Here is a 24,982-nt window from a genome sequence, read left to right as displayed (position 1 = left end):
TTGAGGAAGTTTCATGAAAAAATGAAAAAGATGAGATGGAAGATCTGACTATTAATTGCCAGCTATTTCTTGTTATTAATATTGGGTGAGGAGCTGCTTGTTAAGCAGCTCTGAATTATGAAGATTGCTAAAATTATGACAAAGGCCCTGATATTTTGGTGCTTTACCTGGTACAGAAAAAAAAATCCATATGGGAAGTTCAGTTCACATAGTTTAAGTAGTAGTCAGTATGCATCTTTTTAACTTCTTGAAATTATCAGTTACATATATTTGATTTCTTTATAAAATCACTGAGTAGTAGAAAAAGTGCTTAAACTGAGAATAATATATGAGGCAATGAATTTTCACATATCTAAAGTTTAGTATGAAACTGTGAGTATCTTTTTTTTTTTTAACTTCGAAAAATGAACCTAAAATATGTGTGTTGACTTGGGCTTGGCTTTTGGCTTACTAACAAATATCAAAAGGAATTTGAATACAGATAGCCATGACAAGAGGCCTGTGTACTTCCAACACTGAAATCAGTGCATTCGTCTTCTCCAAGTCTGCAACATCGACTCCAAACACAATATCAGATTTTTTCTTTTGCTTATTAAGTCATGCTCTGAGCTGCATGCTGTCACATGCAAATCATCTGCTTTGCCATTGCAAGCCTCTTGGAACTGAAAATTAAAGAATTCCATAGTGAAGATGCCTAGAGGAAAAATTGGAGTCCTTTCCATGAGTAACCTTGCTTATGAAAGCTAAAGTGAATATTTGAAAGCCGATAGTTGGGACAAAAGAAAAGAAAAAACAGCCAACAAAATAGATATCTTGATAATGAGTCCCATACTTTATATCTTCTGCTAAGGTCAAGATGCACAGTTAGCAAAACAACACCCAGCTATACCTTCCCTTCTCATCTAATCTAGGAGGAGCAATACCCCAGATGTCTCATTTTTTGTCAGAAATCTCCGGAATGAAGTCTAACTGGCTCAAAGTCAACCCTAATAAGGTAACGTTAATAGGTGAAGACATTGAGGCAGGGTCTGATAGTTCCACAGTGCTAGAAACTGAAGCGATTCCATTTGGTTAAGATAGTCTGTAGAGTAGTAATTTCTTCATTCTTCTGTTTGGATTCATCAAAATGGCTATTATGAGCACCTTTTTACTTCTTTGGCTTTCCAGAAGACTGAAAATTTTTTCGAAGACTCCTGTCTCAACACTGTTGATATACAGTTATCAATTCCAAGCTGGATTCTATTAGTAAATGACAGGAAGTATTTTGATGAACAGATGAAGCTGCATTTATTTGAATGCTGGTAGCATACCTTTATGATTAAATTGAACTATGAAGTAAGGAACATATCATCTGAATCAGCTACTCTCTCTGCTGACAGCCAATGTGATTAAGGGCTTAGATTGCTGATTTCTACACTTTTGACATAGAAACTTGAGGTCTGAGAGAAAAACTTTCCGTTTTAATATTTATATTTTTTTAAAGTATTGAAGTAGCTCCTTGAAATTGCATTACTGAATTTACAGATGGAACCAAAGGGTAACTTTCTTCCATCTGAATTTTTTTTCAAAAAATATTCCACAACCATTTATATAAATCTAGAGTTAATAGAAGAAACGTTTTTTTGTTTTTTTTTTTTTCTATTTATGATGCAAGACTTTGAAATTAAGTTTTGTCTTGATCCTGCTACTGGAAGATTTTGCGTTTAGGATGAGGCACAAGGCTTTTGAAATTTTTGGACCACTCTTTAGAACAACATATGAAACCTTGGAAAGTTTTCATCAAAGAAGGAGACCTAGAAGAAATTCCTCCCATTAATTGCTCATTTGAATTCCTAGTATTTTTTATAGAACTGTGTATACAGATGCTTTGGTAATAGACTATTAAAGAAAGCAAGATATTAGGATTGTCATTTTATCTAAAAGCATACTAGATATAGTATGCCAAACTAATGAACTGGTTTTTGGTTCCTCGGTTTCTTTTACTGTGAAATGAATAGTACAGTAATATTTGAGTCTCTGCTAAGCCATGTTAAAGTGGGTTTATCAGTTTTGTTTTTTTTAAAAATGTATTTTCCAAAATAACTGATACATAGCATTCTTTTTGTTAGATATGGTAATAATTAGAGTACAAGGTTTCTACACTGTTAGTATTTTAGTAAAGTGATTTGGAGTTAGCATGTTTGAAAAATGTTAATATCATTTTCATTGTTCAGTTATATTTGGCTAGAGCTTATGTAATTATTTTAGTAGAATATAGCTTTTATTCAACTGGAAATAACTTGCTAATAATAAAACTCATGGCATCTAATCAGTACTATCAAAAATAATGATTAAAATTTATATAAGGTGAAATTTATCTGATAACCTGATTTCTGCTCTTCCTTTCTTTTAAGCAATATACTGTAACCATTAGGTTATGTTGAACTAGGGAAAATTCTATTTTTAGTATTGCTTATTATGATGCTCTAGGAAATTGAACTATTTGATAATATAAATTTTATTGAATTCTGTGTATTTATCAGATCAAAAAAACTTATACCTTTATTTATATTTAGCTATGTATAGCTTACTCAAGATGTAAACTTGCCTGTAGTATGGTTTTGCATGTTTGTTTTAGACATATAGATCTTTTAGCCTTTTGATTCCCTTTTCTAAAACACCTTCACCTAATAGTTTTACATTATTACTTAATAATGACATTCTAAAGTCTCATCTAATGAATTTGTTCACCAATGGTAAATAATTACACAACATTCTGTGTGTTTAAGATAAGCTGTTTTCTCATAGGTGGTTATCATTTATTTGAATTTTGTTCGTTGAACCATTGAGTTGAGTTTTGGGATGAAATTCATGTCTTTGGTCCTTAAATATAAGTTGGCCATTTTTCTTAAGGCAGAAAAATCTTGCAAAAACTGTTTGTTTAAAATCTGTGAGTTCAAAGACAAATTGTCCATTTTAATTTAACATATTTCCTTTAGGTAAGTTTTATAGTCTATGCATATAGTAGGTACTGATGTGTTAGCAAGGCAAAAAAAAATTTTTAAGTTATTATAAAAAGGAATAAGAAGTAAGAATCTAAATCACTAAAATATGAGGGGTTTTGGAAGGCATAATCTAAATACAATCATGTATTTTGCTGTGGAAGTTATGTGTTTCTTTTGGAGATATATGAAATTGTTTTGCTAGACTATTCTTTAATTTTCTTAGAAAGTTATTCTTTTAAGAGCTAGAATAAAAACCTAAAGGTAAGGTGATCTTCTTAGATGTTTTTGCATGTGTGTGGTTTACAGGTGAGGCAGTGGTATTCACTGTACAGTTACACTCAGTTTTACAAGTTTGAGCTCTGTCTAGCTGAACTGAAGCTTTGCCCAGACAAGTGGAAGCCAGTTGTTACAATTTTGTGGAAAAAGCTTCTCTCTCAAGGATATTGGGGTGGGAGTTGGGCAGGGGTAGGAGTCAGGTAAGGAACAAATCCCTTGGGTAATTTTTGTTTTATCACATTGTGATCTGTTTTTTCTTGGCATTACAGATGTCAAAGGTGATTTTTAAAATTTTCTTACAGATTGAATTAGGTCACTCATGTAACTTGCATCAATTTTAGTCTTAAACTGGTGCTGCACAGGGAGAGTAGGCCTGTTTTATTAGTGTGAACATGAAAGCTGGTTTCTCTTTTGGTATTTTATGCCCAAATATTGACATCTACTGTAATGTATTTTATACCACCAAGCTATTTTAAACTTCACAGAAAAAATTCACTGTTTTTATTAGAATAGGCAAATGATAGCCCCCCACAGAAATAAAGTAAGTACTTTTGGAATATATTTAATAAACTTGTTATAAAGCTCTGTGGTTTAGTTATTAAACTGATATGTAATTAATTCTCTGTTAATCTTGCACACCTAGTTTACTTCAAGCTTATTGGGATGACCTCTCACAAAATGGCATTGGTATCCATACACTGAATATCTGTGTCGTTTAGACTAGCTGATATCTGCATTATAGATATTATGACACATACCAAATTTTTGTAGTGTTAACTGCTATTAAAATTACTTTTCTAAAAATTAACCTGGGGGAAGAAAAGTAGTCCTTACTAGGCTTTTTGATTGTTCTCCAGCCCTACTCATCATTTCACCAGTTTTTAGTCTTCTATATATTTTCTGAAATACAGTGCAGTATTGATGAGCAAGTTTTGTATATAATGCTATTTTCTAATTATGACAGCATATGGTATTTCTTAGAATTCACCTCTATAGACATTAAAAAATTAAGTATTATAGTTCTTCTCTTTGTATTAACTGCTTCTTTAAGATCCCAGAATTTTTAAATTAAATCGGATTTGACTGGGGATGTATCTGATTCTGAAAATAGTTACATCACAGAGCTTTAATACGATAAATCATGAACTTTGATACCTCTCCTGTTCTAAGTTTAGTACTGAGGCAATCTGTCAAACAGAATATGACAAACTATGTGGACCTATGTTCACTTAAGCACGTTTATTGATGAGTTGAGTCCTGAATTTTGAGCTTTTTGTTTTTTCATTTCATGTGACTTTATTGGAGGGTTTACTAAATTATAACCACTTGTAAAGTTCTTGGCAAGTAAGTATTGCTCTATGGCCAGAGAGTTGTGGAAAACCATGACTCTTAAAATTCTACTCTGGATAAATATGTGAAGGTAGAATTACAAATGGTTAGTGACTCCTGAAATTTTCCACTGAAGAGCTTGCTTGCCCTTATAGCAGAAATGATCTGTACATGTCCATAGAGTTTCATTTCACTTTCTGCTTTTTCTGTGAGCACTGGAACATTCAAGTAACACAACTCAAATGACCTACTGCTTTTCTGCTTTGGATTTTTGTAAGATTCCAAGTGGTGCAGCAGTGCCATTTGAAGTTCCTTTTAAGATAAAAATAACATTTTTGTGACATGAACATTCCTCACTACTTTTTGTGAGCATGTGAAATTTTCATACAGTAAAACCTCATTAACTTGGATGTCCCTAACTATGCAATTTTGGCCTTTTGTTCTATATATAAAAAGAGAGAAAGAGATTGTAATTAATTTTGTAAACTAGGGTCTAAGATATCTGCTTTAAATATAATTTTAAAAATATTTTTTGACTCTTGACATAGAGTGTGTGATTTATAGATAATTTGTATTTATTATATGATAAAACCATGAATTTGTTAAGACCTCCAGGTCAATATGTGTGCGTATAGCACATAATTTCTTTGCAAAACTATTAATTCTATTTAGCAAAATTCTGGCCTGTACTATATAAGGAACAAAACTAGAACTTTTTACTAGTGTAGACTGACCTTTCCTCCAGATTTTTTGAATTAGTAACATTTGTAGTTTATTGCAAGGGATCTTTTGTGATGGTATGAAAATCGGCTTATTTGCTTAGCCGATGTAGTTTAACCATATTTCTCCTAACAATAATATTAGTTGCTGTTTATTACAAAAACAAAGAAACACCTCAAAGTTAGGTTTTTATCTTTGATTTGGAAATTGGGTGGCTCAAAGCTTTCTGCTCCTGTCATTCCCTTTCCTATCCCTTTCTATAAACTTTAAAGAATTAAAGTTGTTATTATTAAATTATTATTAAGAGATTTGAATTTAATGAAACTCAAAAGAGAGTTTGAAGGGAATAAGTTTTCAGGTAGGAACCAAGACCCTTACTTGGCCTCCGCTATGGAGACAGGGGCAAAAGACCCTTCCCTTTCTCTCCCTAGCATTCAAGGTATGTAGCATATTCTGACCCAGAGGTTTAAATCCTGAGGACTTGTCTTGCAGAGGGATGAGGGAAGATTTGTCATGCCTTTGGAAAAGGTGGATCCAGACCTCCCCAGTCATGGACAATAGAGATGTAAATCAGTGTGGGAAATCACGCCACATACACACACACAAAGGTGCACATTTACACATTGGTCACAGTGTTGCCTGGACGCAAGGGAGACCAGTTCCTTCAGGAAACATAATCTGGGAGTTAATACATTTGCTTTTTTTGCTGGGCTGTTGTCTTATAGCGCATAATTCTGTTGGGACTTTGATATATTTGGACATTCAACTTTCATACCCATCTTGAAGTTCTTAAATATTATGAAAGTTCATATATTTCATGAACTATGGGTCTTCAGGTAAAAGTATGTTTGTGGGTTTGTTTCCCCCCAATTTGTTTTTTCCTTCATTCATACCAATTCATATATGGTATGCTGTAGGGAGTTAAGTACATATTTTTTAAGATTTTTGAGGTTAATGTTAGACCATTCTACTGTTTCTTAGTCCATGTTTGCATGTGCTTATCTTATTTAGTAGTTTTAACATTTGGGTATACCTAAAGTCTTGACTCTTTATCTTTTCAGAATCTTTAGAAGAACAAGATGTTCTAGATAACAGTACAGAGCAGACAGATGACAAAATACCGGATACAGAGCAGACAGACCCAGTGATTGAACAAGCATCTGGCACAGAGAAACCAGAGGAGAAGCAAGAAGAGACCAAGAATGAGGAAACCTCAATGAATAAAGCCAAATCAACAGTTCCCAGAGCTGATGCTATTCCTAATCCTGAACTAAGTGGAGAATCTTCGACAATGTAGTAAATGCTTCCACGTGCCTTCAACTGGATATTTGTAGTCTTGTTGATGTCAGTTATTGCTTTCTTAGGTGGTACTTTTTTTTTCCCCCTCTAAAGACATGCTTGATGTCATCTGAATTTCTGATTGCCTAGCTATTTCAATATGTCAAAGTTATGTCTACTGCTATTAAAATTAAAAGCAAGTGATATCAGTAAAGTAAAATCCTTTTTAATGTATAAAACCCACACTGTTTAGACAGCTTTTAGGTATTTTTTTCCATTATAAATATAAACAAATATAGCAGTTTTGTTTTTTATTTGTGACCTGTAAATACTATCCATTTTGACATAGGAAGAACTTTGGTTAGGAATAAGTTCTAATGGCGTTTGTTTTAAGGAATGAAACTCAATTAAGATTTTTAATACTACATCATTAAAATGGATAGAATTTTAACTCTTGAGATATTTTCCAAGGGGTAAAATGTCTATTTAGGCATTTATATTAAGAGGTATGAAAGTTACTACAGTAACAATATAGGCATTGGTATGAATTCTCAGTAAGAATGCAATCGAACAGTCAAGTGCAGTGTTAATTTTGATGTCTCTTTTTTTGCACCTGGGCCAGAGGTACCTGATGTATATAATTAGCTTATGTTTACGTATTAACATATAGGAACTATCTCTGCACTTGACTGTACTTGAATTTTGAGCATTATTTATATTTGTAAAATGATGATATTATAAGTGAATTTTGTGCTCTATTATGTATTTTGTTAAGGAAAATAAAGATGATCTGGCAGCAATTTCTTTCTGTTAAATACCTAGACTTCTTCAGACAGTATCTTGGTGGCTGACATGGCTACCTGAAAAGTCTTAGGAGGAAAAGCTCACAATTCAATAAATCAATAGATTCTGCTAAGAGCAAATTATGATCTTTTTATTCAGACTTGTTGCCTTTCAAATTCAGAGAAATAGTGACATTTAGAGGTTCTAATCAGAGGTTAGATTTTTCTGATTCATGAAATCCTTAGGCCATTTGTAGTTTTTAATTTTGAGAGACATAGTTTTGTGAGAATAGGCAGTTAATTACTAGTAGTTCATTGGATTTAATATGTGTATTAAGGATTAACTGGGAAATTTTTTTGACCCAGAATAGTAATTCTTGTACTTTAAGTACAGTGTTGTTATCTTTTCTCTCTTCCTTTTATCTCTCTTCTCTATTATTAAAAAAAATTGAAATCAAGTTATGCCAAAGGGAGGAATATATAGGAATGGTGTATATGGCAAGTATTTCTAAGTTGTACACAGTTTATTAAAAATTTAATAAAATACCATTTGTTACCATTTAAAAATTCATCTTTATGATTTAATATCTTATATCTGACAGGTATTTTTAAGGAATCTAAATCTGTTGATAGTCTGAGGCATCATGGTATAGTGACCAGAGTTTTCAAGATTACAGGACTGGGCTTAAATTCCAGCTCTTCAGTCTTGGGCAAATCAGCTGATCTCTCTTTTCATCTGTAAAATTGGAAGAATAATACCTACTTTTTCAGGTATGGGGACAATTAAAAATAATTTATGTAGTGTGCCTAGCTCACTGCCTGATAATTAATAGATATTAAGTAAATGGTAGCATTTTATACTATTGATATCCTTGTGAAATATGGAAGGGCTATAAATTCTTCCTCTTGCAGATAAGGAAATGAAAAAACAATATGCACATATAATTCAGCTGTTCAAAATCAAGCCAAAGTTTTCTGCATCAGCTTTTCTTTATCATATACATGTATATAAATGCATAGGTTAAGAAAATAGGAACCTGAAACTGTGGAATATAATACTACAGGATATAGACACTCTCTCTTTTTTTTTTTTTTTTGATGAAGCCCATCAGATTTTTTGTGTGTTATTGGCCCATAACACTTTAGTAACACCTTGCTGAGTCTTCTTGTTATAAAGCATTCAAATTCTGATGTACATTACTGGAAAATGAGGAGTACCTCAGAGAAATATAATTTAATGATAGAATTAAGCAGATATTATGGAAAGTATCTATGGAAGAAGGTTAAAAGGTTAAAAGGTAAATTAATGCAACGGGTAACATACTGTAATCATATAGTACCCTTTAAAATAGAAAAGTTTATTTTGACATTGTAATAAACAGCTAATGGTTGAAAGAGTGGTAAAATGTCCTATTTCTGATTATTAAGACTAGTATAAATGAGGAAAAGCAAACTAATAAGTGCTGTTAGTTAGAGTGATCTTAACTTCCCTACTTACTAATGCTCAACAGGTCATCACCTAAATTTTTCTCACTGTACCCTCAGCGTAATCTACAGTCATGAGCTGGCTTCTCTCTCCTTGGCTCTTCCACCATTATGCTGCAGTCTCAGGGCCTCTTTCAGTTCTCTGACCAAGCTAAACCCTTTCCCATCTTAGGTCTCAGCTTAAATGTTCGTTCTTCAGAGAAATGCCCTCCCAAGCTCCGCATCTAAAGCTAGCCTCTGCCTTTTACTCTGTCATGTTACTTTATTATCATAATGTGTAAGTATTTTATCTGTTTACTAGTTTACTGTATCTCTTCAAGACTTAGAGTCTGTGTGTGCAAGGCTCTTGTCTTATTTACCTCTGTTTCTCCAGGGCCTAGCACAATGTTTGACACATTTATTATGTGAATGAATAACTTTGTTGCTAAATCCAGTGAAGACTCTCAGTCCTTAACTTATTCCACTGCTTGGCAGTATTGACACTGTTGAGTACTTCCTTTAGTTTGAAACACTTCTTTTCTTTTGGCTTTTGACTTCTCACACTATTGTTCTTATTTCTCTGGCCCCTTTCTCTGTGTCCTTTGCAGGCTTCTCTTCCCCTGCGCATCCTTTAAATGTTGGTGTTTCATACTTTTTACCTTGTCAGCATTTCTTCACTCTATGTATTCTCTCTCTAGAGGTTCTGGTCAACCCCAATGGATTTAATTACCATCTGTCTCTCTCATTCTCAGATCTTCACCCTTGATCTGTTTCCTTCACTTTAGAGCCATATATTCACCTGCCTGTTGGAATGTCTTTCTCAATCAATTTATTAAAAAATGAACACTATTTTCTCCTTCAAACTTTGTGTTTCTCATCTCATCAAATAGTGCCACTATTCAAGCCAGAAACTAGAATCTGTTCACTCATTCCTTTACCCTTTTCCTGTACCTTAACTGTCAATTTCTGTATCCTAAACATCTTTCAGTTATATTCTCATTTCTCCATCCCATTAACATTACTTAATGATAGTAAACATTTGCATTCTAACTATGTGCCAGTCAACATGCCAACTGTTGTATGAGTATTATTTTATTTGTTCTTTGGCAAGAACCCTGTGAGGATTTTTTCCTCTGGATTATACACGAGAAAAGAGGTGTAGGGAGTAAGCAACTTGGTAAGTGGAAAGTCTGGGGTTTGAATGCAGGCAAATGACTTCAGAAGTCTTACTTCTTATTACTGTTGTACTGCCTTCTAATTCAAGCCTCCTTCGTCTCAAAACTGTCTCTTAACTGGTTTTCTCATCTCCCGTCTTGCCCACAGCTATCTATTCTGTGCACTGTAGCCTGAAAGAGTTTTCACAATTGGAAAACAAATCATGTCATACCATTGCTTAAACCCTTTAATTATTCCTCATTGTTCTTGGAATGGGGTCCAAACTTACCCATATGGCCCACAAAGCCTGTGTAATTTTGCTCCTAGTTAACTCTGGCATTTCTCACCACAGCTACTGCCACTGTTCCTCTCCCCTTGTTCCCCCATGTTTTTAATGTAGCTATACCGTTTTCTGTGGTTTGCATATGCAGTGTTTTTTTCTCTAATCCCCCAGTCTCCTGGTACTCTTTCTCTGCCTGGGGTATCTTCCCACTCACATAGATATGGGGACACTCAGTAAGTAGTTGTTGAATTCAATTGAAATAGTTCCAGTTAGAACCCAAGTTTAGAAATTTTGCTAATTATTGTTATTAAGCTTTGCCCTTTATTCTTGTAATTGGTCTTTCTCATTGTATGCATTAGACACACAATCACTATTGTTTGGTGAACATAATTGAATCAGGAGAGCTACCGTTTCATGAGGTGGGGGGGAAGATTCTAATTATATAATGATTTTTTCATTAAATATTGTATGCTGAGTGTTGGAAATGCTAAATGACTTATACAAAGTCATAGGGAGAGCTAGCTACCTGAGCCAAGCCAGAACTCAGATCTCAGCTCTTAATGTAGGATGCTTTATATTAAACCACCATTTTTATACATTTTACACACCATTTATATACAATCAATATTGGTGTTAGAGATTAAGATTATTTAAAATATGTAACATGTTTACTTCTATTTCCAGCTGACAGTAACTATCTTAAAACATTTTACTTATTTTTTTCCTTATACCACTTCACAGTATTACTCTACAGTATTACCTGTTGGCTTGTGTGCAGATCAGTTAGCAGAAGGGTCGAAGAATGAGCATAATTTATGGAATTATGGTAGCTATTTTGAAACAATTATGGAGAACAGAGCTGCTTTAGAAAATTGAAAGAAAAATAATGTGGTAAGTTATCTAGTATAACTTCAATTCATTGTAAAAATTATAGAAGGGATTTAGATATAGTTTATGAACTCCCAAAGAGCTATTAAAAATAATAAAAGTACTTATGTAAAGATAGACCAAGATAGAGATAGTTGTGAATCAATGATCTGCTAAATCTTACAATTTGTAATTTGACTTGTTTCAAAGTTATTAAAGACCTAAATATATTAACTCTACCAAGTTAATAAGTAAAATGTGGACATAAAACAAACAGAGATTTTGTGTTGTTGCTGTTACTGCAAACAATTTTAATACAAGAAACTAGTGTCTTACTTTTAAACAGTTCAGTGGTAGAGCTTCAGTTTCTGTCTTGATTAAAACCAGTTGAGATAATCACACAACAACATGGTCAGAGCTGAAGAGGAACAGCTGCTAAAAAACAGGAGCCCCAGTCAGTCTCTGTTCATGGTCACTTGGTCAGTTGACTTTATTATGCATAAAAAAAGATGGAAGCCAATGAGACTGGTTAACAAGTTTGCTGGTGACCTCCTTTAAAGTGTTTGATTAATGTCCACAGATTCAGGCTCTGAGTTTGGAAAGATAAACATATAAATATAGAAAAGTACATTTATGAGAATATAATCATAAGAATAAAAATTAAAATGAGTACAGAATTAAACCTTATTAAATTGTATCAATCCATAAACTATTTATTTGTCTAATTTCTTTCCTCCTCAGAAACTAATCTACATTTTCTACTTTAATACTATTTAAAACTTCCTTTAAAAATATTGTTGCATTTATTGGATAGTAGATATCCCTCCAGTTACCTTTATCAGTTTGCCTTTGTATGAAACTTAGATTCCATTTAATTTCCCATTCTTTCTCCTTCAAAGGTCCTGTTATATGTAGTTTAATTTATACTATCATGTAGTTTTAGGAGAAGAAAATACTATCCACTTATGTAGTTCTGTATTATTTGATGTTTTTTAAAACCTAGAGTTTCTGCTTTATGCATTTTTCTCTTTTTAAAAAGATATTTATGCCTTCCTTTTTCCTTTGGCAGCACAACTGATAGAATCTGGAAGCACTCTGAGAAGATTAAAAAGAGTTCTCAAAAATCTCCCTCGTAAATTAGTTTTTTAAGTTCTTATTCCAGGATTATATGAGAATAGGCCTAATCTTCAACTGCCAAAGACTTTTACCAGATCCCTGGCACTTGATTTAGGAAAACTGGGAAAAATCATTTATTTTTGTGGAAATAAATATTTCTATCTTAGTCTGATTTTGAAGGATAAAGAAAGTGGGGAATTAAATGAACATTTTTTTGAATACCTATTCTTGGTTAGGCACTGTGCTCTGGGTACTTTCATATACATTCCCTTACAGTCTGTGTGAGACTATGAGCTATGTGAGAGGATGGAATCCTGTCAAGCAGGGATTAAATTAATTTCCCAAGATCACTTAGTTTATGGATATTTTAAATGAAACTGGAACCTAGGATCTTTTAAGTCCTGTCCTTTTCGCTACTACCTACGAGCCCTCTACTTCTTTTTCTTTGGTAGCTGAAAGAAATAGACCCAGGCTCCTGGGTTTCTCAGTTTTGTGATAACTCAGTTGTTACTTCTTCAGGGCAATCTTCTCTTAGCCTAACACTTGTCAGACTTTCCACTCACACACACCCTCCCCTTGAAATGCTTTCATAATATTATCTTTTGCACCAGACTATGAACTCCTTGAAGGCAAGGACATGTCTGGTTTTGCTTATTATATTCCTAGTGCCTGGCGTATAGAAGAGATAATAAATTATCTGTTGAATGGTAGTATGCATGCATGTACACACATGCACAATGGGAAATACCACTGCAGTCTTAATGCGGATTTTATAGTGTGAAGAATTTTGCAAATCTCAAATTATTTGAATTATTGAGAAGGGAAAGGGCCAGAAAGCTTGTTTCTCACAATTTAGGAAAATTCCAATTGACCCTTTTGTCTTTTTTGTTTTTTAATACATTGTCCACATTGCTGTTGGAGTTTTCTAAAACACAAACTTTAAAAATTATTGTAAGGCTCCTTTGTGTATGGCCAACTCCTTAGGTGGCTTGTAAGCATGCCCTCAGAATCTAAATCACTTTTCCGGCCTTGTCTCCCACTATTCTCCCTCGCGCTCTGACCACAGGTGAGTCTTTCATACTTCTGAGAGATGCCCTGCACTGATCTTGCATGACGCTACTCTTGTCAACTCTCATTTCTTTAAGAACTAACTCTGTCTGTAATCTGAGTGATTTCCTCAGCCTTCCTAAGCAGTCACTTGCCTTTTGTTCCCAGTGTACTTTATATGCCAGGTGTAACTTGTAGTCTCCTGATGTTTGCCTCCCTCATTTGATTGTAAACACTGAAGAAAGGCCATGTTTCTCAGTTTTTATTTTCTCACTTTTTTTCTCTTCAAACAAAACAGCACAAATTAAAACAAAACTAAAACCTGGCATGGTCTCTGCTACATGTACGTTTAGAGAGTGGATTCCTATAAGTGATAGACCTGAGTTGATCAGCACTAGTGGTTGGTGTGCTACTTCCATCTGAAACTCCTACAAATATAGTAATTGGGGCTAGAAAGTGAGAAGGACTGGCTCAAGATATAAGAAAATGGAAACTGTGAGCACACTGAGGGTGGGGAGGATTCATTTGTTTTGAATTCTTAATGCCTGATATAGATGCTCAATAACTGTGAATGAACAGACCTGGAGAAGGCCTAAGAACTGGTGTGCTGGGGGGGACCACAGTGTCAGAGCTCTTCCTTGACTCATGTGAGTCCATTGTTTGGGTATGATTTCTAAATTGTATGTATAATTTGTGTTCTTTAGCAAACTCCCATTCTTGAAGATCCCTATACTCCCCCCACCCCTGATCCCATATTTTACTTACCTGTGGAATGAGGTTTTTAAAAATACCTTGTTTTTATGTTTATTTTTATTCATTATCTCATTTCTGACCATTTAATGTTGCAACTGACATTAAGTTAGGAATTTTATGGATTAAGTTGCTGCTTTTTGGACATTGGTGGAGCCTGGACACACACACACACACACGCACTCACACACACACGCACACACGCACTATATATATAATTTAAGAATATTTCCTCTTTCAGTATATAAGCTATAGGAATTCAGACCTTAAAATTGAGTACTTTCCTCAAAAAATCATTAAAGGCAAAGTTTACAGTACATGGCAAGTATAATTAAAACTTGCATTAGTGTGGTATATTTTATGAATTATAGTCAGCTATGTTAGTTTTTTCTGAAAATGAGAAAGGCTACTTGTGCCTTATTGTCTATAGCAAGAATTCTAAAGGCTTGGCCTACCTGCCAAGAGTTGACATATTTTATTAAATTACAGTGGTATGCTTAAAAAAAACCCTTTTCCTAGGAACAAGAAGGAATCAAATTTTGGAGTGAATTTGTATTCTCAATTATGAGTGTTCATACAGCCAAAGAATAAATGAGTTTTCAGTATAGGATGTTGTGAATTTTATAAAATAATCTAACCTGAGAATTGGCTGAAATAAAATTGATATGCTTGAAACATGTTTTGGGTGGACGTTGTGGATTCTTTTCAGAATGATTTTTTTTTTTCTTTTGGTTTTTGAAGATCTGGATTCTTTTTGTATGTTTGTATGATCTTTCTTCTCTTCAATAAGGCAGTCTCCTGTAGTTGGGCTTGATGGAATTAAATGGCGTTTTATTTATTTAAAGACAGCCACAATCCTTACTGAAGAGTGGGGATTCTTCCTTCCCTGCTGCCTGATGCCCCACCCTGCCACACCTCCTCCCCTCCCCCAACCAGCAAAGGCAAGAGCAGCAGCTGTTCAGGTTTTAGGAGATTCTGATAAGACCAATTTCTCCTCCCAGCAAACAATTGTAAGCAATAGTTTGAAGCAAGCATGAATGTTCAGCACTCCTTTTAGGTCAGGATGGCACAGGACTACTAAATTGGACAGTAGTGTTGTATGTTTGGAGCAGGAAGAGGGGAAGGGGAGCAGATGACTTGCCTTCTAATGAAGAAGTGGAATTCAGGGCTACTGTGTTGCAGATGAGTAACAAGAGGTATGGCAGCGAACACTTCTGTTTTTAACAGTGTCTCCAATAGACATGTAAACAATTCAATTTGTGCATTATAGGTTTTATTGTCTCTAAAGGGTGATTTATGTCCTTATCTCTGCATGATTGTCCACAAGATACTGCCCTCTGTCAGAGGGCCTGTGCTATCTAAGTTTTTAGACCTTTGTCTTCATTAGTACAGCAATTTTAGCTTGTGATCATTGTACTAGACCTCACTGATAAGCTAAGACACTGCGAGGTTCATGGTGCTGATATCTAACCTCGCCACTGGCTTCTTGACCCTTCTGCTTCCGAAACATGGGTCATTTTTTTTTTTTTAAACCCAAGGTAGAACTCCATCTATTTTTCACACACATTGTGGGCAGTTTAAAGGTTGGTCAGAATCAAATATTGTGCTTTCAAATTTGATAATGTATGAGTACAGAAGGATGACCTTTGATACATGGTCATACATCAACATGACATGAGCAGTAAATGCAGCAATTACCTTTACTACATTGAAATGGTGCTTTAGTTTTCATCTTCAGAGCAATTATTGCAAAAACAACAAAAATACATTTAAGTTCTTATAACATTTGTAAAGTTAAGTATCTTTTGAAAACAGTCCTAATTTATGCACTTATTTTCAACATGAGTTTGGTTTTCATAAGATGCAGTAGTTCACTATAAAAAGATGTTGTTGACATGATAACATTAGGCAGGTTTGTTGTAAAGCTACTTTGTGTTTTATAAATAGGTTATTTTTCAAAAGTCTTAAATGCTGGTTCTATACAAGAGTTTTATCATTTGTAGTTTAAAATATATTGAAGTCTGTGCCCAGTGGTCATCTAAAGGAATATTTAGTGATGATAAGGATCTTTGTGATCACACACAACTGCATGTAGCTTCTCCCACTGTCTAAGGGATTGTTGCCCCAGGGTGTTAATTTATATATTCAGTTCTCCTTTGATGAGTGCCTTCTGTGTGTCAGGCACTGGAGATATAAAATGAGTGAGACATGGACCCTACTCTCAGGGAGTTCATAGTCTACTAGGTGGTTATTCTAATAGGTCAGTTCTATCTTAGGAAGTCCAAGATGAAAAAGCAGTAAGTTGACTTAGTAAGTCCTAAGTGAAATGTACATGGGACTTAAAAAGTCAAGAGACCAGGCTTGCATTTTGACTCTGCCACTTTCCAGCAGTATGACCTTGTGGGAAAGTTAGGTAACCTCTCTGAACCTTGGTTTCCTTGACCATAGAAAATGATATGTAGTACACAGAGCTGCTGTGAAAAGTAAATAGGGGATGTCTAGGCCAAGTCTGGACTAGAATGGGAAACTTTCTTGTCTACTTCCCATCCTTCCTTTATCTCCCTTTACACCTCTCAGCCTGTTTACTATTTCTCTATAAATTCTTCTCTTTCTGGCATAGAGGTTAACAGGGATTCAGGGAGTCCAAGGACCTCTGGAAATTTTCTGCAGAATTTTATGTGTGTGCATGCACATTTTTCTATGAAGAGAATACATAGCTCTCATCTAATTTTCAAAGGGGACCATGAGTCAGTAGAGCAGGAACTCTGTAGCTCTCTTCTAGGAGAATAGCTAACTATCAAAGATACCAGTTAACATTACTGTAATATTTAAATTAATGATGTTAAAAAAAACCACAATTGAATCTCAAGTACCTTTTCTTTGGGCATTAAAGAACCCATCAAATTATCCCCATGGCCAGAAGCTATATGCCAGGTACAAAGCAGCAATGGCCACAGCAGTGGCAAAATTAGTATAAAAAAGGAACTATAGTTTAGTGTGTGGGTCTTGAGTGTTTTTAGATTGCTGATAGCTTTATCAGTGATCATTTTTAGACAGGAGAATTGCTTAAAACTCGACAGTGTTAGTGAGATTAGTGAGATTGCATTTTGAAAATAAGGTAGGGGTATTGGAAGGAATCCCAAAGTATCTTACTGGATTTTGATGTTATAAATGTTAAAGTCTCACCACCCTCCCCCCAACCCCCTACTTGTTCCCTCCCCACAACCCAGGAGCTTCCTGCTCATGCAATGATGTCATAAAATTAGTTTTTTTCACCAATACTTGTCTATTTCTCTCTTGGTTTTTAATATAAGAAATCTAAAGCACAATGATAAAAATTTTAGAAGCTATTTCACTGCATTCTATCATTGTAATGCATTAACTGCTTTCTCTTCCTTAGGTTCCCTTTTAGTCTTTAGTCCTTTTAGCTTACATGCTTTATAAATTGATAGGTACACAGTTGTATTCTTAAACCAAACTGTGTCTGAGCAAGGTGCTCTGTATGGGGCCCCACTTGCCTCCTGTAGCTTCTCTCACATGAACTGTCATCAAAATCGTGAGTCAGTTACTGACCGTTTCGTAGCACCTGAAGCCATGGGCATCTGGTCACTGGGAAGAGGTTTGAACCCTTAACTTTTTATAAACCACGAAGCAGCTGTCAAGTGGTAATGAGTTTTTTTCCCTTACACTCAGGCAAACGCAGGCTGAACGCTTGAATGCCTGGTCTCCCTCCTTCCCCTAGTATCTCCTCTTCCATTTCTCCTTCAGAATATACCTTAAGTTTGAGTTTGTACATTTGCCTCGTAGGTCTAAACCTGTTGCATTGTAAAATGAAGTTCATCACAGAATTATTTATGATAGTGAGAAAAATAGATGATCAAAATGCTCAGAAGTGAGCGAGTATTTAAATAATGCATTTAAATATTTTTGAAGTATTTTTAATAATGTGAGAAAATGCTGAAGATTTAATATTAACAGAAAAGTGGATATGAGGTTACATGGTATATTTAGTCTGGTCTCATATACAAGGATGTGGAGATAAATCTATATCTATATAAATACATAAATATAGATCTATCTACAAATATATAGATATATGAAAAAGAAGGGTTTATAAAAATATTATAACAAATGTTATAAAAATATAAGAAATCTTAACTAATTATAGTTGGGTTGTAGTATACGTGTTACTTTGTTTTTTCACCTTTTCCCCCTGTACTTTGAATATCAAGAATGTGCATTACTTTTTAGCAAGTCTAATTTTTAAAGTAAAAAATTAAAAATCTAGAATAATGAGCTACAACAAATCACTGTGTTACAGAAAGATTTCTAAATTCAAATTAATAGTTCAGTTATTTCCAAATTCAGAACATTTTCATATATGCAAAGTCTTGAAAAAGAGTTCAACTTCAAAAGGCAGAGAAAAAAATGAGTTTATCTGGGCAGTAAAAATATAGAAGGACTCCCCTGGTGGTGCAGTGGTTAAGAATCTGCCTGCCAACTCAGGGGACACAGGTTCAAGCCCTGGTCCAGGAAGATCCCACATGCCGCTGAACAACTAAGCCCATGCGCCACAACTACTGAGCCTACGCTTGAGATCCTGCGAGCCACAACTACTGAAGCTCGTGCACCTAGAGCCTGTGCTCCGCAGCAAGAGAAGCCACTGCAGTGAGAAGCCTGCGCACCACAACGAAGAGTAGCCCCTGCTCGCCACAACTAGAAAAAGCCTGTGCGCAGCAACGAAGACCCAGTGCAGCCATAAATGAATGAATGAATGAATGAATAAATGAAAAAAAATAGAGACCTCTGTTACTTTGGAATAAAGAATAGAAATGAATGCTTTATGAAAAACATGGACTTAAAAATTAGGAAGGAATCTGAGAAACTCAGATAATTTTTTTCTTCCAGCAGCTTAAATAACGTACTCTCAGCCTGTAGATTTTTATGAAAGCCCCTGTGCATTTACATACTTTCTCCACCTTCCTTTCTTTGCACATAGGCATACATAGCTCATTAATTCCTTTGATTAAGAGGAATGAATCAAAGGTTTTTGTCTTCTAATAAGCAGTTGCTTCATTTTATGCAATATGGCACCATAATCTTTGATCTTCCCTTAATATATTTCTTTGGAAATCTCACAAGTTGTCAAGACTGCTTCCTATGGATGGTTAAATAATTTCCTAAATCTGCGTTCTGATAAACATTTAGAAATAATCACAGTACAGTATGCAGTAATGTAGCTTAGTGCAGATTGCTCTGGAATAATTATCATATGATAGCAATCATAGCAAAATCTGACTCAAGCTTCCCAAATTGAGAATTTGTGGCAATTTGTGATAGAGATGAGAATGAATTTCATGATTTACAAAATTAGGTAAATTTAGAATACATTTAAGATTTTGTAGAAATACTTACTTTATGGTAGTTATTTTAAGTGTCTATTTATGTAGGCTAGTGTACCTGGAGGCCCCCCTGATGTGCTGGTTTCCTACTGGGGAAACCATAGTTGACTAAATACTTAATATATACCCAACCTGCTGTAAGACATATACACAGTGTCATTTGATCCTTAGAAGAATTCTTTGAAACAGAAAATTATTTATCTCCGTTCTTTAGATAAGGAAACTGAAGTTCCAGGAAATTCAGTCACGCATGTAAGGTCACACAGCTGGTAAGTGGGAAAGGCAGTATTTGAACCTAGGTTGATCCATAAATGTTTCACTGTATCACACCACCTCCAGTCTTATCCATTTGTTCAAGCTGACTTTTTACCAGCAATACTGTCTTGTCTTTATATACTTGTAAGTGATTAAAATATCCTGTAAAAATGTTCCATAGTAATATTCTGAAGGAAATCTTGAAGAGTCCCTTTGGTAAGACACTCACTCCTTGGGTTGCCCAGATTTTGTGAAACAGTATTCGAGATGTTACTATTATTTTAGAAGCTAAAAAAGAATATGGTACTGCTTGCTGGCTCCTCCTCCACTTAGTAAGGAGCAGTGCGCATTCTTTCCGCTTTCACTGTTAGCTGTGTCTCTTCTGTGCTACCATACAGAGTTGACTTGATTTGTGACAACAGCAGAAAAGGTGATTATAAGTTGCTCAGTACATAAATTACCTTTCTATTCTTGGTACTAAGTGAATTTCTAAAACCAACATCTAAATTCTTTGATTCTGTGCCATTAAAAAATTTGTCTTTCCAATGAGATTTTTACTGAAAGTACTGAAAAATATCTAATATTTCTTGTCTATTGAAATGTTTTTCTGAGTACATGCCAAATGCTGGTTTGATTTATACAAAGGATGCAGATTTCTTCCTGGATTGCACTTTCACTGAGGGACTAATTGTCTCTTAGGTTCCTTCAACTCTCCACTTAGAACAGTTCTTGGCAAACAGTACGTTTTCCATGCATGTTTGTTGAATTGGAATTGTTTCTAGCAGGACACTGTGCCCCTGATATAGATGCTTATCTTCTCTGAAGTTTAAGATTTTTGAATGAAATGAAGAAACCTTGATTTTGGATTTCCTTGTGCGTCTAGGTCTTCATCTGAAGCCAGGGAGGGAAGGCTACGGACTGCTGCTGTCCACAGCTCCCATGCCCTTGGGCTTTACCTAGAGGTCTAGGCATTGATGACCAGCTGCCTTTCTCCACTTAACCTTTGGTTACAGGCACTGGCCCAACAAAGGTCCTCACACTAGTCAGCTGCCTTGTCTGGCCCCTCTCCCCTTCCTTCCTCTCCTATCCTTCCTCTGCGATCATCCTGTGCTCACCCAGCACCTGCTTCCCCAGTACTTTGCATGTCCTTCTATTGAATTTGGGATTGGTATCAACCTTTCTCCTAGTCCTTTATGGCTTTTGCATGTAGTTTTCATGACTCCTGATTCTTATGTGTAATTCATGCATTGTGATGGTTCTATTCACAAAGAACATGCGTTCTACACAAACTTCTAACACATGTTGCTGTCAAACATTATCGCCAGATGTTTGGGAAGGCAAGTAAGGAAGTAGTTCAGGGCTGTGAGACTAGGCCCTCCCAGAAAAGTGATGAGGAAGTGGGATGTCCTATTGCTTCCAGTCACTTCAACAGCCCCCGCCTCTCCTGATGCCTCCCGAGAGTGTTCTGAGGCCACCTCCGTCAGTTTTCACGGGATATGGCATCTTTCCTAGCAGCCTAGGGAGTTCTAGTTTTCATGCTGTGCTCCACAGATCCCCTAGACTACACAGGTCCCTCTGTCATTCCTCGAACATTTGACTCAACTTCTAATGCAGATGTGTAGTGACTTTAAAGAATGTACACACAATGTATTTTATTACAAATTTTAACACTGGAGGCCACTAAGTTGTGTTCTCACTGATGGATTGATTTCACAGTACATACATTTTATGAATTAGAATTTATAAAATAAATTCATTTGTAACCTAGATGTTGGCTGTGTCTGTGAGCAGTCTCTAATCTCACTCCATGCTGTTCAGACCTGAGCTCTGTGTCTGTTCTTCTTTCAGACCCCAGCCCCTCTCATCTCTCCTCTGGGTTATTGTAACAGGCACTCATCCACTTGCTTCACAATCCGTTCCCAGCAGCAGCCAAAGTAAGCCTGTTCATAGGGTCTGATGACTCCTCTACTCAAAAACCTTCCCATAGTTTCTCATCTTTTTTTGTTCTTCTTGTTGTTGTTGGGGTTTTTTCCAGGTTAATTGAGATATAATTGACACATAACATTGTGTAAGTTTAAGATGTACAACGTGTTGATTTTATATAATTATAAATTGTAAAATGGTTACCACCATAGTATTGGCTACCCCTTCATCCTATCACATGGTTACAATTTCTCTTTGTGGTGAGAAAGTTAAGATCTACTCTCTTAGCAATGTTCTAGTATATGGTACAGGATTATTAGCTACAACCACCATGCTGTGTATTAGATCCCCCAAATTGTTAATCTTATAACTGGAAGTTTGTAACCTTTGACCAGTATCTCCCCATTTCTCCCACCACCCCCCAATCCCTGGTAACAACCACTCTACTCTCTATTCCTCTGAGTTCATCTTTTTAAGACTCCACATACAAGTGATATCATACAGTATTTGTCTTTCTCTGGCTTATTTCACTTAGCGCAATGCCCTCAGAGTCCATTCATGTTGTTGCAAAGGGCAGGATTTCTTCCTTTTTATGCTTGGATAATATTCCATTGTGTATATATCACATCTTCTTTATCCATTCATCTGTTGACAGACATTTAAGTCCATAGTTTAGATTCACAGTTCGCCATATTATTTAGAGTAAAAGCCCAAGACATTGCAATGGCTTATAAAGTCCTACACTATCCACCCTCACCCCCTGCTTGATGTTCCTGTTCTTATTATCCCATCTCTCTTTGCCCTCACTGGCCTCCTTGGCTTTCCTCTAACATGCCAGCCATACTCCTGCCTCAGAGCCTTTTCTCTTAATTGTCCCTCTGCTTTAAACATTTTTGCTTAGCTGGATCCCCCATCCCCAGGTCTTTACTCAAATATCAACTTGCCTTACCTAACCTGACAACACCTTCCTTATAATATCCCTCCACTCCCTTTCCTGCTTTTTTCCTCTGTTAAAATTGTCTAAAACTTCTCTATTATCACAAATATTCAATAGCAATATTATCACCATCTAATGTGTGTATATTTTGCATCTTTGTTTATTGCACCCTTTCCCCCTGTAGAAAGTAATCCATGTTGCCAGAAATTTCTGAAAGTTTAATTCCCTGCTGTACTCCCAGTACACAGCAGTTGGTAGGTTATCAATAAATATTTGAGTTCTCCAGAAATAATCCATGAGCCCCAGAACGTTAGTAAATAGACTAGATTTTTCTGGGACTTTTGCAGGGGAGATGGACAAGGTAGTTTATGTCCAAGGGGAGGTTCTCCTTTCAATGATTCCTTTCCTAAGAATAGAGACCAAATTGTTTTGACTTAAGAGAGCTGCTCTCCCAGTGCCTTGGACATTACTATAAACAGTTCCTTTTTAGGTCAGTACAACATTTAATCAAGCAGATTAAGTTATAATGTTTATGAGGATCTGAGAGTGAGATGTGCCATAATGCAAAAGTCAACTGGATTTTGGAGGAAAATAGATTTGTGAAAATTCTTTTTTTTTTTTTTTTTTAATATTTGACTGATTTGTTTGACCCTTCTTCTAATGATTAATCCCACTTTTTTTTTTAATTAATTAATTAATTTATTTATTTATTTTTGGCTGTGTTGGGTCTTCGTTTCTGTGCGAGGGCTTTCTCTAGTTGTGGCAAGCGGGGGCCACTCTTCATCGCGGTGCGCGGGCCTCTCACTATCGCGGCCTCTCCTGTTGCGGAGCACAGGCTCCAGACGCGCAGGCTCAGTAGTTGTGGCTCACGGGCTTAGTTGCTCTGCGGCATGTGGGATCTTCCCACACCAGGGCTCGAACCTGTGTCCCCTGCATTAGCAGGCAGATTCTCAACCACTGCGCCACCAGGGAAGCCCGTGAAAATTCTTTTTACTATTACCTGAATGCAATGATCTAGATAAGCTAAATAAGTAACTCTTTTTTTTTTTCCTATTTTTCCTAACCCCCAACCACCAACTGCCTCCCCCCTCATCTCCATCCCCATCCCCAATCGATGAAGTAAAGCCAAACTTATTGTCCAAATGGTGGATTACCCAAGCCACTTGCTTTTCCTCATGCCCTTTCTGTTTATAGACTTTTGGCCAATTTTATTGTTCCCTACCTGGAATGACAATATGAAAAGAATTAAGGCAATTAATGTTATCACTTATGGTAAAAAGTTAGGTGAGGAAGAAAAGAACAATTACTGGCTAAAAGGAAATTTGAAGGGTCCATATGGATTGTCCCTCCATGTATTTTGTTAGCATATAAAATTGATAGCAATACTAATGCATTAAAAATGATATTCTTTACTTCCCAGTTTGCATTTTTAGCTCACATGTATTTCATTAACACACATGAGCAAGAGCAATACACACGTAGCAACAAATGAGCTTTCTTTACCAGCCATTGTGCAAAGTTAACGAGTGGCTTTTTTTTTTTTTTAATATTTATTAATTTATTAATTTATTTTTTGGCTGTGTTGGGTCTTCGTTTCTGTGCGAGGGCTTTCTCTAGTTGTGGCGAGCCGGGGCCACTCTTCATCACCGTGTGCGGGCCTCTCACTGTCACGGCCTTTCTTGTTGCGGAGCACAAGCTCCAGACACGCAGGCTCAGTAGCTGTGGCTCACGGGCTTAGTTGCTCCGCGGCATGTGGGATCTTCCCAGACCAGGGCTCGAACCCATGTCCCCTGCATTGGCAGGCAGATTCTCAACCACTGCACCACCAGGGAAGCCCACGAGTGGCTATTTTTAAGGGTGATCTACTAGTATATGTAAATGTAAACACCTCTGTATGCAGTGGTGACATCTTTAAGTAATTGAAAGCTCAGCATGAAAATTGTGTCCAGCCTTAAGATCATTCTCAGTTAAAAGGTTAATCCTTTTAATAGTTAAATAGGCTGCCCTCTCAGATATATCTCAGAGAAGAGAATTTATTATATAAGGTATAATCTCATTGGGTATGCAAGGTAAATAACCTCATTAAGACTGGAATGTGAAGGAGATACACTACTATTCAAATAGGGCAAAAGGGGGCCAACAAGGTAAAACAAAAGGCAGTTATGGAAAGTCAACCACTGCTTTTATTTTGTGTTTCATATTTTGTGCTGAATAAGCAGATTAAAAGGGTGAGCTGCTTAGCTTCGAGAAGAGCCTACAGAAAAGAGGCCTGGATAAATCCTTTTGGTGAAAAGCAACAGATTAGAGTATAGCCTGTTGGTCATGCATTAGTTGAATAATCTCAAAGAGTGGAAATTTTGATTTCCATGAGTGTGTCTTCAAAGGGCTATAAACAAAGTTGTCCTTCCTGGATC

At 35.8% G+C, this 24,982-nt stretch overlaps 1 protein-coding gene across 2 annotated transcripts in view; it reads left to right on the top strand.

Annotated features, from left to right (window-relative positions):
• Positions 1-9,147, top strand: part of LNPK (lunapark, ER junction formation factor) — an 84,132-nt gene extending 74,985 nt beyond the window's left edge. The window contains exons 13-14 of one of the 2 annotated variants that reach the window (XM_059928139.1): positions 912-994; positions 6,371-6,464. In XM_059928139.1, coding sequence (XP_059784122.1) covers positions 912-994; positions 6,371-6,379 — 92 coding nt within the window. In that variant the 3' untranslated portion in view covers positions 6,380-6,464. Of the gene's footprint in view, positions 1-911; positions 995-6,370 lie in introns of both variants that reach the window. The other variant, XM_059928138.1, reaches the window with a different exon arrangement.
• Positions 9,148-24,982: the final 15,835 nt, after the last annotated feature.

This window comes from Balaenoptera ricei, chromosome 7 (genome assembly GCF_028023285.1).
Source record: "Balaenoptera ricei isolate mBalRic1 chromosome 7, mBalRic1.hap2, whole genome shotgun sequence".
NCBI lineage: Eukaryota > Metazoa > Chordata > Mammalia > Artiodactyla > Balaenopteridae > Balaenoptera > Balaenoptera ricei.
This window is presented reverse-complemented; position numbering and strand designations above follow the sequence as displayed.